This window comes from Mycteria americana, chromosome 3 (genome assembly GCF_035582795.1).
Source record: "Mycteria americana isolate JAX WOST 10 ecotype Jacksonville Zoo and Gardens chromosome 3, USCA_MyAme_1.0, whole genome shotgun sequence".
NCBI classification, from domain to species: domain Eukaryota; kingdom Metazoa; phylum Chordata; class Aves; order Ciconiiformes; family Ciconiidae; genus Mycteria; species Mycteria americana.
In genome coordinates this window covers 105,360,639-105,376,136 of record NC_134367.1, presented here as the reverse complement: position 1 = coordinate 105,376,136, position 15,498 = coordinate 105,360,639, and the positions used below count along the sequence as shown (strand labels likewise).

The window sequence follows — 15,498 nt, the reverse complement described above, 5'->3', positions numbered from 1 at the left end:
TTTTGTGGGTTTAGACATAAAAGTTAGGCATCTAAAATGTAATGTTAAAAAATAACTCCTCCTCTCTTCCAGGAAATAAAACAAGATTTGATACAAGGTGAACATTTTTGGACAATTTTCTCTTCTGAGAGAGTAGTACCAGGAATTTTCCAAAGCATTGGACGTATAGTTCTTTTATTAGAAGCCACCTTGCATTAAGCAACAAGTGAGAGGGGTTTTTTCACTGATAATGACAGATTTACTGTATTCATATTCCTAAAAAAGACCTCAAATATGTTGTCTTTATGAAGTCACACTTCACCGAGGAAGAATTTCAGGATAGGTGCTACACCTCAAAAAAGACTAACATAATTATGGTTGCAGAAATGTGTGTTTTGCTGTAGTGTGTCAGACCTTAAAGTCTTCTGTGCTTCTTCCAGCAACTTCAAAGGTACGTCCCTGAAAATAAAAGTGAACCACGCACATTCCCCTCTTTCTGTGACGTATACAGTGCATCCAGTGGGTGCAGTATGGTAGCAACAAAAAGCATTGGGATTGGAAATTTCACCTGAAGTTTACTGACCTGAATGCTTTCTCCTGCACTTGAAAACAACATTTTCTGTTGTCTGTGCTAATCATCCATTCTTCTCTGTTTCCTAAGCTTATGGCTAGATCACATGAACTACTTCAAAATGAGAGTTTTGCTCAATGTCCGTCAGAATGGTGCAGAATCAATTCCTACCTTCTGTGAAATTTTGCATTGTTTCATCAATAGCATTTTCTTTATTTGTTTGATCGTGATTTGGGGCCAGAAGTAACAGAAATCTGGATACAGCATTTGATAATTAGCCAGGGCTAAGCCTTTCCTATGTGGGCACCAATAATCTTGTTTGTGCTGTCTTTACTCAAGATCACCCTGTTTCTAATTCTCTGTTTAATAGTATTCCAGATTCTGTTATCAAAATCCTTCAGCTTTCTCCCGTACTTTGCTGCCAGGTTTCTTACAAGTCTGACGGCCTAAGTGGTCCTTCTGTACCTAAGATATAACATTTCCTAATCCCCAAGGGTCCTTTAAAAATCATTTTATAAATCAAGCTTCTCTGTTTCCATGGCCGTGTCTAATTGTGCATGTACCTTTTTAAAGATACTTACTTTGGAGGCTGGAGAGAATTAAGGAAAAAGTTCAACTTAAACTAAAGTATCTCGGTATTGCTATTTAACACTTCAATATTATCACTGTTCATTTTATTCTGTACATACCTTCATCTAGGTTTTCTCAGTTCTGTGTTTTTTGCAATGTTGGATTCAATCCTTAATTATCCCATGCCTGGGAGGAAAAGAGACAGCAATTGTTATAGATGAGTGGGTCAATGGCAAGGAGAACAGTCCCAGGGATGAACAAAGCAAAGCTGGTGTATTTCCTACACTGGGACTTGGAGGTGTATTCCTACACTGGGCGGAAGGATTGATAGATGCTACTAAACTACCTTTATGAAACTTGGAGATTCTTAATACAGTTACATGTCCTCATTGTGTCCGTCTAAAGTCCCCTCTGTCATGATACTGTGGCAAAAAGCCTTAAAAAAGAATTGAGAACATCCTTGCACTTTATGGTACAATGATTTGAGTGTGATTCCTCACTAGAGCTGGTAAGAATAATTATATAGAATAATATACGTAAAAAAAGAAAAACTTAAAAAAACCCCAACCTCTAACCTCAGTTTAGTAACAGTAAAACCACAGTAAGTGTAGCAGTATGTATATATATAACATGAATTCTGTATGTAATTTTCGGGGGTTTTGTGATAGTTTTCTCAGCATGATTTTATAATTCTAAAAATGGAAAATTGTGCCTGTTTTTTGTCTGATATTTACCATTGTAATTTATTACTGAAAAATAAAAGAGAAAACCTGCATATTTCATCATACAGAGAGTGCCAACAAATCTTGTTTCTCATAGGAGTTAAGGCAGTTACACGTTTCTGAAAATTGTGCAAACACAAAATAAGGTTTCTTTTTACTCTCCCATTAGTAGATGAGCGCACCAGGCAATATACCATAAGAAAATAAATGACAGTTAGTGATACTTACGATAATTATTGTACTTCTGCTATTGCGTCTGAACATGTCACAGAATTCTGAGTGAAGTGGAGCATTCACATTTTACTGGTGAAGCTAAACAGCAGATTTTGCAATAGCTACAACGGTTACTGCAACCCTCACTAAAATTAAAGGAGGTTAGATTTCTAACTGATGCACCTTTAAAAATCAAATTACAGTTACCTGGTAAAGGTTATACACAGTCTGTCTTGATGAAGAAAGAGAAGTACATCTTGAGATCACATTTGTGTCCATTTGTAGCATGTTGTGTCTCTATTTCTGCATTCTGACTGAAAGACTTCTGTTATTTTGACATTTTTTTTCTCCTCTTTCAGGTCTCATGGAAACCTCCTCTGATACAGAATGGTGAAATCCTTAACTATGAGATTCGCATGCCTGATCCACGAATTGTCATTACTGGGAATACTTCATCAATGTTAAGTCATTTGGTGACTAATCTTATACCCTATACAAACTACTCGGTCACTGTAATAGCCTGTTCTGGAGGCGATGGCTTTCTAGGAGGCTGCACAGAGAGTTTGCCTACCAGCGTGACTACACCTTCAACAGTTCCTCAGAGTGTTAGTCCATTATCTGTGACTCCAATCAGCGAGTCCTTTATTGCCATTTCTTGGCAACCACCGCTAAGGCCGAATGGTCCTCATCTGAGGTAAGCTTTTAGTTGCAACTGAGATGGCAGCTTTCTTCTCCTTACCTGAACCTGATTCAGAAAATTCTGGGCGATGCAAACTTTATGATGCGGTATCTTCATTTCTGACCTTTTGAAGTTCCTCTTCAGGGTTCAGGAGTCCATGAGTGGGTTCAGGACTCATGGAAAGTGGGTATGTTTAGAAGCAGATAGCAGGATGAGCTTTGAACTGTTTTGAACTTATGAGGAGTCAGGACTATTTAAAGCAAGTGTGATGTCTGTACTGTGGCATTTACTTTGCAGAACACATTCAGGAAGGCTCTGGGTCTTCCAGATCAGTGCTGGCTGAAGAGCCAGAAGGAGCAAGCGCAGGATATTTGCAAAGTCATAACTGGTTTGGGCTGCAGCGTCAGCCATGTTTTGGTGGTCAGTTCAGGCAACATGTTTTCCACCAACAAAATGACAAGAAAAGTATGAGATCCCTGTGAACATAAATATTTAACACATCCAATTTTCTCAATACTCTGTGGGGGTTATTCTACATGAAGAGAAAGTGACCACGGTAGTGTGATGACACGAAATAAGCTTCAAAAGTTACCTGATTAATAAATTGGAAATGAGAGAGTGTGTGAGAACAATGGAAGTTAAAATGCTAAAAGTTTGGTGGCAGAGCCAAAAATGGGAAATGCAAGGAAGTGCTGGGTATAGCCGGCTGGAGGCTATTTCACCACAGGAACTAGAGAAAGGTGTCTCTTCTGAGATTTGTCTAGAGTGGTGGGATGGGGGGTCTTGACTTGAATCTGTTGGTTACTGAGTGTGTGTGTGTGTGTACACATAAAAAAAAATGTGTTTGAGTGCGTAAAATATAGGTATTTGAGCGCATGAAGATTTATAAAAATAAATATCTTTATACATACACAATCAAAAAAAGTCAAACAAATCTTTCATTCTAGTGCTTTAACATATTGGGAAACATTGTGCATGGAATTATATCTCTGTACTCCATATGTTCTGGTTAGTAGCTCTCTTCTAGGTGCACTGATGGGTTCAATAATTATCATGTAATGCCGTTTCAGTTGCGTATGTTATTACAGCACAGTAGCTTGACTCTTTCTTCAGGCTTAATTAGAGCACACTACAACGGAATGAAATGATGATTGCTCTACAGTAAAATTTGAAGTTTTTGAAAAGCAGTCTCTGTTATTCTGGGGTTAACAACATGACCATTTTACCATAGATTATTGAAGTAATTCAGCACAGCCTACATCTGCAGCCTTCATTTCCTTCGTGGTGTGCCATGCTGCCCTCAACAAGAGCAACCACTGAAGCAGCTGCTCTGTACAGCATGATGGAGCAAGAAGTCTGCAGCAAGCAGATTAGCAGCAGCAGCTGCCAGTGGGGGTGATTTACACATGATCACCATTCATGAAATACATTGGACAGAATATGCCAGGACTGTTCCCAATAAAACTGTAATGATGTGTCTTTGGGTTCTGTTGACACTGATGAAGCACTCACGTGAGAGTTGTTCTTGGGGTATAAAGTCATCTGAATGTTTTGATAGAGTTGGCGTTTAATTAGTTTTTACTATTTAATTTCTGAGGTTATACTCCCAACTTCTGCAGTAATTCGGTTGGCATCACTAAGGTCAGTGGCACAACGCTTGCTTGTACCTGTTGAGGATCATTCCCCAAACGCAAGGGCAAAAGTTGTTGGAAGTCACACATGTACGTCCTAGCTGCCATGGAGCATAGGAAATCTCAGCTCTCTTGTAAGAGAGCTTCTCAGTTGATTTCTGGTTTAAAAGCAATGCAAAATCACTGTATGCGGTACCTATTAAATACCCTCTTAATTCAGGGTCTCAAATCTGGAATGCTATTGTCCAACATTTCCTCATCAGACTGGAGATGATCTTAACCTAAAAAAGAAAAGTGTCAAATCACACATGAAGTCAGTGGTCAGAAAGATCATTGCAACAGGATGGTGACCCACACCACGGCATTCTGCAGAATGCTTAAACACAGAAAGAAACATTTCCACAAATAAGAGCTAAAGTGAGAGTCTTTAAGATCTGCCCGAGTATCCACATACTTTTGGCTGGAATTTAACAGCAGCACCTTTGCAAAATGGGGGGCAGGGAAAGGATGATACACAGCAGCTCAGCACTTTAGAGAATCAAGTTGTGTGTTTAAGTGAATACATATGTATATGACCCTACCTTCTGGGCATCACTGGAAACACTATTGCAACTATAGTTTGCTTAAACCTGCAGCCCACCATTGAAAGCAATTCCAGAGTGGTTCTGTAACTGGTAGGAAGTGTACAAACGTCTGGTGCCTTAAAAAAGAACCATCAAAGTGAAACAAAAGTCCAATTAAAAAACGCCTGTGAAATGTAATAAAGAATAATAATCCTAAAGATTTTGAACAATGCTAGATAATTTTGTTTCATTTAGAGTATAGTTTTCTATGTAATCCACAGAATGATTAGGAAATGCAAAATATGTTATGCCCTTTAGTTGGTGTAGACAAGAAGTGATTTAATCTTTGATAAATTCCATAAAGGTTTTGTGTAAAAGATGATGAAGAGTGAGTGATGCAGAATGGGTGGAAGGCATGTTGTCCGAATCAGGCAGTCTCGTGGCTGACCTGATGAAAGATGGGCTTTAGCTGACCGGCTGTTTGGAACAGAGACAGGAATACAGCTGCAGGTACCAATTAAAACCAGGATGAAATAGTTTGGTCTTTCAAGCTCACATCGTGAACGTCCACCCAAACGCAAAGGTGCCTTGCTAAGGTCTGCAGATGGAACAGTTAACATTCTGCACCTGTTTGTCACCCGTATTTTACACTGTGGTTATTTGCAAACACACGTTAAACACAAATGCACACTTAAGGTGCTACTACCAGTAAAATAGTAATAGCAGTGCTATATGTTTCAGCACGTTTGCAAGAGAGACACATTGTCATTTCATATTCTGTAGCAGCCTGTGCATATCAGATGGCATCAGTCGAGTCTGTATGAGACACCGTTACTGGGCTATTTGGGCTTGATCTTCATAGCATTTCCACAAGTTTAAAATCTGTAAATCATTAAATAAACTCATTATTTCAAATGGAAGTGCTTCATTTGCCATTTTCAAAGTAGTTTTTTTAAGTAATTGAATGTTTTAAATCATGAAACATTAAAAAGAATGTTTATCTCAGAAAGTTTACAGCTGTAAAAACAAAATAATGTGTGGCTTTAAAAAAGAAAACCCTGATTTTTTTTTTGTGTAATAACATTAGTTGAGATAATCCTGGTGTTCTGCTTGTCTTTTGTGTTAGATATGAGCTCCTGAGACGTAAAATCCAGCAACCACTTGCATCAAATCCCCCTGAAGATTTAAATCTGTGGCACAATATTTACTCAGGAACTCAGTGGTTTTATGAAGATAAGGGTCTTAGCAGGTGAGATTACAAAAACTATAAAAACAAATGCTGGCATTTTGTATAGTGTATGTTTAATAGTTCAAAGTATTTCTTGTGTCTTTATGTAGTGAACATATTAATTATGTAATGAAATATTTTTTGTCATCATCTTTGGTATTAATCATTCTAATATGCAGGCATTTATTATTAGCCTGTCATTCTTGACTCATATATTGTTTTGCTCTGAAAAACAAATGAAAACAAAGATCTTGGGAAATTTTAGCATTGATATGCTCATGCAATCAAAACATTTAGATTTATGTGTACATATGCTCTAGATTTGTGTGTTGGCAAAGTCATAGCACAGGCAGAATGAATGTTTGAGAAGTCCTAGCTGGGAAACATCTGAAACTTGGTTTCAGCATTGTTTTTCTTACCTGGTTTGAAAATGCAAATTAACAATTGCTTTAATATCTCCAAAGGCAGGAACAGTATTTATCACACTCTCAGGAGATCTAATTTAAGGGCAGCTTTGTGTTAGCTTCATTATAGTTAAATGCAGAGTGTTGGGAGGTGGGAAACAGAGGGTGGGTTCTGTTTCTCAGTATGTTACAGACCTACTGTGTGGTACAGAGCAAGGCACTTGCTCTTGATCAGCCTTAGTTTCTGCACCTCGAAGTCAAGGCTACCACTCTTAAGACAAGCAAACACACACATGAAGAACCTGTAACAGAAGATTCAACATGGATTCTGCGTTGGTTTTTTGTAGGTAAAGTCTTGGGGAAACATTCACGGATGGTTTCAGGATGTGTGTGTTCTCTGTGCTGGCGTGCTGGAGTGCTTTATGAGGACTGCATGTCAGTCATTGTCCCTCAAATATCTGTACGTTGCTTCCGCTTACTTTTATCCAAGCTGTGTGAGCATCCCTCCTGAGCATGATGTGACCAGCAGAACGTGACCTCTGCTCCAGGCTGTTGTACAGACCAAACCAAGCCAAGGGCTACTGCCTCTGCCTCGTCACTGCCCACTTGCTGAAAGTCACTGCTCATTTCCATCCATTGCAATAATGGATCATGAAACTGTTCTGTTACCCAATCCTGCCCAAGTGTCCATTTCTTTCTTAAACCATGTTTGAAATTCTACATAGAATTTCCTTTAGTTTTAGTTTAGCTCATTTCAGCAGCACTGATGTGTGCAGCAGTTATGTTAGCAGTTCAGAGGGGGCAATAAATTCTGACAGGGTCTCAGTGACAAGTCATTAGGCACAATGACCTTTTGGGTTGAAGGAGCTATAGACAGAAAAGTGTGCCTCACCCTCGCGTACACCTGAACACTTCTTTTGGGGAGGGTTCTGCAACCTGCAGCTATGTTTTTGCAGTCAACAACTCAGGATGAGTGTGTGGCTGGAGAGAAGATGCTGCAGAAAGATTCAAGCCTTGTTTTTCACAGAAAGAAAATCCATATATCAGCATCTATTTTCATTTGTGTCATGTTTTAAGCATGTCTCAGAATTAGTGAATTTTTGTTATATTCCTGCCAGAATTCTATTTTCATAATGATTTTTTTTTTTTTCGGACGGCTTTTTTATTTCTAGTAGGCTAAGCCAAACTTCTTTTACTTTCATTGTTGGAAATATGGATCAAAAAATGAATCTCAAATTCTCCTCATTAAATTGCAAGAATAGATTCCATTCATCTTTGATTGCACCTGTGCTACAATGTCCAAGAAACTACTACACATTTGCAAGCAACAGAAAGCGCAGAGAGGGAAATAAGATGTGTTCTGTATATTGTCACCGTTCCTCTACAATGCCTATCGTTACAGTTAGAGCTAGTGAGCTCCCATTACTTTGCTTTCTTCTTAGTGGGACTGTTAAAACTTAGCTCTTTTGAAAATCAGACTGGATGGCTGCATAATATAGGGTGCTATAGTAAAGCAGTAAAGAAAAAAAGTAAAGATACTACGTGAGCGACTTTTTGTTTTGTAGAGAAATCTGTAAATATTAGGCATTTACTGTATCTTCCTTTGTTGTGTTTGTAGACAGCGATCCCAAAGTGCTTCAGCTTCAGTGAAAATTTGAACAAGATGATCCTGTGTTTCTGTGATTGTGTAGTTTTGTGGGGGGCTTTTCATGATGGAATTAATTTTGAGATTATGAAATTCCACTTAAAATACATTAGTATGCCATTTGATATAGAGAAGAAATTATGGAGTGAGTCACTTGGTTTACTAAATACACATGAGGTATTTAATAAAAATGTGCAAGTTGAATATAGAGAGTTCTGAGAAAATTACTTTATTAAATGAGTTTGCATTCCTAGGCACTTTTTTTGATGTTTCTGTAGTGGGAGAGTCCTGGCTGTGTGGTGAATCACTTTTACAAATGAGACTCTGCAAGTTAAAATCAATGGGTTTCCCAAAAGAGGAAAAAAGCCTCATTTGATTAAATTCTGATCCAAATTTTGGCAGGTTGCCACTGCTGTAATTACATATTGAATTGAGCTATAATCTCTCAACACCTCAGAAGCTACAACTATGAAGAAGTGAAATAATGTGTTTTATTTTTGTTACCATGTTAATGGTGCTGAATTATTTCCAAAAAACAGACCCCTCTTACAGAGTCTTCATTGGTGCAAACCATGCAGCTGCACTTGTTGGAGAGGGAGGGAAGAAACAGCACAACTTTGGCACGGGCAGAGGGTTTACAGCAAATGTTTTCTACGTCTGCATTTTTCGTTCCATTTAATTATTTTTAAAATGTCTTAGGTACACAACATACGAGTACAAGCTCATAGTGCACAACGAGGTAGGATATACATCAAGTGAAGAAGTGATAGCCACTACATTAGCGGGATTACCAGAGAAAGGAAGTATCCTCACTGCACACGCTGTTAATCATACTGCTGTAGAAGTGGAATGGTCAAAACCAAGTAAGTGTGCTTAGTATTTATTCCAGTAACTAGATGTTAACCTGCCATCACTTACGTTGGTCTGCCGTGCCCTCATAGGAAACACAGTCCTTGTCTTGATTTATAAGATACCTAAGCGTCCTTGGAAGGAGAGGAAAGAAATAAGGAAAAAAAAGTGCACATTTTGCTATTTCTCACTCATGTTTGTGTTTATTAGATGCTATTTCTGCAGAATGAGAATAATGAAAGGGAAGAAATAGTTAATGCAAACTCATGAGAAATCTACAAAGTAGTAGTACACAGAATCCTGTTGTCTTTGGGGTATATTTCATCTCTTTGTATGAAAATTTACATATACATTCCTTCAGGATGCGAGGATCCCCTTTCTCTCTCGTTTTGCTCTCCTCCTTAAAGTGAATTTAGCCAATTTCTCTAGTTGCTTTGCTAATACAGCAGTGGGGAATTTCTTCATGACTTACATGCAAATGATTTTATAAGGACTGGGTGCTGAATTGCAACAAATGTAGTCTCTTTATTTTATAATTGCATGCCTGAAGTAAGCATGCTTATAAAAACTGACAAATGTAATAGATCTGAAGCAGCTCACTGAAGTTTCATTACCTTAGTAATCTAAACCCCTGACCTTCTAGATGTAGGTAATGCAATCTGGTTTTATTTTCTTTCATACCTTAGAAATTTTCTTCATATATGTTTGTGAATGCAAAGGTTAAACACCAAGACAGGGCCATTCGTTATTTGAAAACCTTATCATGTTTTATTACTTCTTATGTTGCAATGAGCATATTAACTATTTTCTATACCCATGTTTCATTTTTTCATAATATTAGTTTTAAAATGATTTTCTTGTTTTCTTTGGGAACTTGGGAGTCCTTAATCGAAGTTGCCTTGCTAGTTTTCTTTTTCTGGAAAACCTACTGAAGGTTTCTGAATTCTGAGGATTCAGGACTTGTATCTGTACCACTTAAAATAAAAATAACAGCTCACTCTTGACTAAGAATTTCTATGACAAAACTGTGCACTATTAAATGTGCAAATATGGTTTTGGCTTTTATCGATGCTATTTCCCAGACAGCTGAGTCCTGTTCAGTGGTACAGTGTGTTATCTAAAGCAATATGTATCGGTGCTTAAAGTTTTTGTCATAATTATTCTTTTCATCTTGGTGCCTACTGGAAATGCAGTTGCATTTGATCAGATCTGAACTTAAACTGTTTGACAAAGGACAGGTAAGGTGACAGACTCTATCTGAGTTAGTGCAATGGAGAAGCAAGGCTTGCCTGGCATCCTTTTTTATCTACTAGCTCAGACCAATGAATGTCCTTCCCTCTGCAGCCAGAAAATGGCACTGGTCTTTTTCTTCCTTTCACTGGGGAAACTAGTGCTGGGCAAAACACATTTTAGGAAGAAATGTGAGGAGTTGGTTTTTTCCCCTGTAAATATAATGCTTCTGAGTGTATCACAGCTTTACATGTAGATGATGCTATCACGCTTGTTCTAAAATAATAACACGTAGATTTTCACTATGGCCAAAAGTTCATCTGTGTCAAGTTGAATGTACGTGTAATTTAAGACATAGGCACTTGCCCCTTATTCACGGCTAGAGGACTAACACAGGAATTCAGTGCTTTTGGGGTGGGGTAGGGATGTGGTTTTTGAAGGGAAGGAGCAAAAAGGAAAAAAAAAATCTTAGAGGTTTCCATCTTAAACTAGTGCCGTAGAGCAATCTGATTTGCTCTCTTCCTTCTATCTGGGCGAAAGCCGTCCTTTCGCAGTGGCAAGCTGCAAGGTCTGCGCGCCACTGCTAGCAGTGGGTTTCGCCTATTAATTTGTTTACTTCACAGATTCCATTGTCATCATGGGGATGTCTAGAGAAAGAAAGCTTTCTCCAGTATTAGATAGGATGATGAACTGTTAATGATTTTGACAAGTTTGGAAGAGCAGTCTGCGTCTCTACTTATAAGGGTGAAATTGAAGGCACTTGATGGAATCTTTGCTTTTTTTAAGTAAGGGGGTCTGCATAAAATTTGTTTTTCTCTTCACCATAAATGTTGTTGATAAAAAACTTGCTGACTGAATATTTCCCCGTTGATCTCCCAATGTTTTTCCTTTCTTTTCTTAGCACTACAAGATTTGCAAGGAGATGTTGCATATTACACCCTCTTCTTGAATTCTACTGATGATAGAAGATCTCTGAGGATCCAGGCTGATGTAAACTCTATAGTCATAGGTGATTTGCAGCCCAACACAGAGTATCAGATATTTTTTCAAGTTTTTAACGGAGCCCACAGCATCAACAGTGAAGTTGTGCATGTGACTACCTCAGATGGAGGTTGGTTAGCAGCGAATGTGGCGTGGCTTAAAATCTGAGAATGAAATTGATTGATTTTTGTTAGGGTTGAGATCAGTCATCCTTCCATTATAAAATTTCCGGTATAAAAGGAAAAAGGGCTAAAACGCTAAAATGCTTAAGTGCTGGTTGTCATCATGTGGTAGATCAATAAACGGTCCCACTGAGACAGAAGCAAAAGCTCTAATAGCAGATATTAACCCAGTTTGTTCTCATCTTCTCCTGCATACTCCTATCTGTGTGCACGAAGTTTGGAACTGAGTTCATATCAATAAATGGTGGAATTTAGAAACAATTAATGGGTTTTTTAAAAGATTTGCTCTGTGAAGCGATACGCTTTTGACCTGACAGTCATACACAGGACCTTTCCCGAGTCACCAGAAACTCTAGGTGTAAGTTCAGCCTCAGAGAAAATTCTTTATGAGTCATTTCTATGCCAGTGGGCAAGTGCAGGGGGAGGGGCCGGGGGGGGGAGGAAGAAAATAAAAAAATAATTGTGAATCTGAAATGTGTTTAGAATGGTCTTTCTAATCTTTTTGCTTTATAAAGTCTCATTATAAACATTATAATATCATTACCTCAGAAGCAAGTGTTCCAGGTCATTAGCAAAGCACTTTAAGTGAGGATTCCATTTCCTTTCTGATGCCAAAGGTCAGCACCTTTTGTTTATAAAATAGAATCGATCGCAAGGACAATTTTTCAACTGGTAAAGATGGGTTCTTATGATAAAAGTAGGTCTTTGCATGGTTATTTCTGACATGCTTAGATAATTATGTAATTTAACGCTAAGAAGGTGTTGTGGTTTTTTTTTAAAATAAGTGTTAGACTTCATCATTACCTATAGTAATCAACATTCAAAACCATTTACATAATGACAATATTGCATATTGCTTCATAGTGCTTCAGCTACGAGGCTGATAACGTCACGTTCCACCAGACAAAGTATTTTGGTCTCAGGTTTTGCTTTAAAAGCAAAATGCTCTGTTTTTCTCTTTTTTTTGGAAGGATTAGGATTGGGGAGACATAAAAATAATGTTTGTATGTTGGCAGTGCAGATGGGTGAATAATTTATCATCGTATCTCACTGGCCACATACTACTGATGATTGACACTATGCTGCTGGTATAAAGCATTTTACCATTAGCTCTCATGGTTTCTAACTGAGAGTATAATAAGCCAATTTACAGAAGACTACAGACTGTGATAACTTCATCAGAGGAAAGCAGATAAGCAGTGAACCCTTTGCTAAACCTAAATACTAATCTGCATTTGGTTAAACAAGTGCTTTTGCAGAGACAGCTGGAGTTTATTCAGTTTCTTCCTTTATTTCTAGAGCCTGAGGGCATGTTCCCTCCAGAGGTTGTCATCATCAACAGTACAGCTGTACGTGTCATCTGGACATCGCCTTCAAACCCAAATGGTGTTGTCACAGAGTACTCTATCTATGTAAATAATAAGCAGTACAAGACTGGAATGAACGAGCCAGGGTCCTTTCTTTTAGCAGATTTGTCTCCATTCACTGTATATGATATACAGGTTAGAACATCTTTTCTGGGGTGTGTCATATACTTTAATTTTACATCAAATATGTGCATTTCCAAGCGGAATATTGTTTCATGAATTTCTTTACATACATGGACATATATTTGCACGGATGTTTGTGTGTATATACATACAAGGCATAAATTTATTTTCAGCATATTTTGGGTCTGTGTACACTTTTCATAATACAAATTTCCATTATCTTTTTTCAAACCATCAAAACTCCATTTACTTTCCCCTAAATGCTTCTGTGCTACAACATTAGCAAAGCCTCAACATATATTACAAAGAGGCAAAGATTCTACTCCTACTCATTAAAAGGAAATTGCAATTGTTTTAGAAACATCAGGCATGCATAATATATCAGCACAGAGAAATAATGATATTGCATTTGTCATCCTTTTATAATTTTTTTTCTCCTTATCCTTCTGAGGAGGAAGCAGAGCTGATCTCTGAAATCATAGTAGTACTTTTTATGCTGTTAATAAGTACAATATTTTTTCTTTGCCTCTCCCTTTCTCTATCTGTATCTTTGCCTCTCTATTCATATATCTAGTGAAAGGCAAAATACTGTGTGCAGAATAAAAGGAAAAGAACAAATAATTACTTTCTCTCCTTAAGTTGTATTAATATATTCAAGAAATGCAGTTTGACACTTAATTGTAACTATACCTGTCTACTTCGTTCAGGTTTGGTTTGCATTATATATGAGAAGGACTTAGTAGTATCATGTATACTTTGTTCTGAAAATTTGCATCCAGTTACTACATGCCATAAATAAACATCACAGACAGGCATACTGTAACAGATTTCCATGTTGCAGCCCCTCTGAAACAGCAAACCTCCATCCATGAATACACATACGACTTTCTGAATGCCGCTTGGAAACACATTTGTCTTTTCTCAATAACAATGCAAATTCAGTGTACTGCCTCACTTATAGACCCTCTATATTAATTTACCATGGCCACCTTCTGTTGCTTGAGATGTTAATTATTCTTCTCTTCTGCTTTCCTAGTCTTTATACTGGACTTATATTTACATCAGTGTGATAGGTAAAACCAAAATAAGCTGGGTTTAATTTTTTTTTCTTTTGATTCTTTTTCTTCTTATTCTGGAAACAATATTATCTTGGATGCATGTGCATCTCACTGGTAATCTTACTGCATTATCTTTCATTTTTTGTGCTCTTTTATTTTGAGTAACTTCTCTGTTGACAATACAGGAACAATGTTACCATCCTTCACTAGCTAGTTCACTTTGCCTCTGCTTAGTTTAATCCCAAGAATTGAAGGAGTACTTTTTTATTTCTGTGGCATTTTTCATAACAAAGTGTATGATTCCTATTTGCATTTTTCATTTGTAATTTTCCAGAATAGACATGAAGGAATAGAAAATATTAAGGAAAAGTTATCCTTGTTTTTGTGTCAGAATACACAGTAGGCGTAGAAAACTTACTCAAGGCCGCAAATCAAAGTACTTTTTTTTTAGTGTTGTGTACCAGATTCTACATATCTATACAGTAAAACAAATTCACTGCAACCCTGTTGGTGATAATTTAACAGAAACAGCAATTAGTGCCAGAGGGATGCACGTACCCTTTTTTTGAAAACGGTGTGGGAATATGTGATACAGCGCAGAATAGCTCTGGTAGATATACTTATCTCAAAGCTGTGGTATTTTCCTGGCTGTGTGGAATCTGTGAAATAGAAAAGAATAACGTCTTGGGTGAAGAGAGAAGTCTAAACAAGTAGCAGAGCTGAATAATTTCTGCAGCTGAGTATGTGAAACTCATGTTCTTCTTCATCAGATTGAAGGCTGCACCGTGTATGCCTGTGCGAGAAGCAACGGGACCCAGATTACAACTGTGGAAGATGAGCCAAAGCAGCTGTCAGCACCCATTATTCACATAATTGGCTCAAGGTACTATGCTATAGGTGGCTTTCATATATCAAAGCGATTTGTGGCTGGAATGGGGACCAGAATGTAAGGTTGTCTTCTCTCAGTTGAATCAGGTGCATAAAAGAATTCAATATACACTTTGAAAACATTTTTCATGGTTGTTATTTTTGGTCTTGGAGTTTTTGGCCAAAAGAGCAATTGAAGAAATCTCACTCGTGGTTGATTGTACATACCCATTTGGGTATCACTGTGCCGTGATAATAAATAAAGCGTAAGTGGAAGTAGTTAAGAGAAGAAGTGCAGAGGAATGAAAATTATCACATTTTGCTGTCAGTTAAGAAGAGGAAGATTAATGCTCAGGGAGCAATGCGATGCTGATAATGGAAACTTAGAATAATTGTGGGTAAAAAAAAGTCACCTATCACAACAGTAAGAATTAGTAAGCTATCTTAAAAGGCATGCATATCTATGTCTCCTTGAACCACTGTTTGCAATCTGCCTATACACTACATCCACAGGCATGGGCAAACTTCTTAATTGTAAAGGGAGCATCAGATTTGCAGTCCTTAGAAGCAGCCAAATAATAACAGATGCAGTGATTCTTTGGGAGTTAATATCTTCCAAAGACAGACTAAAACTAA

The 15,498-nt window shown here is 37.6% G+C and overlaps 1 protein-coding gene across 1 annotated transcript in view; it reads left to right on the top strand.

Annotated features, from left to right (window-relative positions):
• USH2A (usherin) overlaps positions 1-15,498 on the top strand; it is a 396,442-nt gene that overhangs the window by 274,226 nt on the left and 106,718 nt on the right. The window contains exons 41-46 of the mRNA XM_075496427.1: positions 2,415-2,749; positions 6,055-6,177; positions 8,905-9,068; positions 11,186-11,395; positions 12,747-12,949; positions 14,766-14,878. Of these exons, the coding sequence (XP_075352542.1) occupies positions 2,415-2,749; positions 6,055-6,177; positions 8,905-9,068; positions 11,186-11,395; positions 12,747-12,949; positions 14,766-14,878 (1,148 nt within the window). The remainder of the gene's footprint in view (positions 1-2,414; positions 2,750-6,054; positions 6,178-8,904; positions 9,069-11,185; positions 11,396-12,746; positions 12,950-14,765; positions 14,879-15,498) is intronic.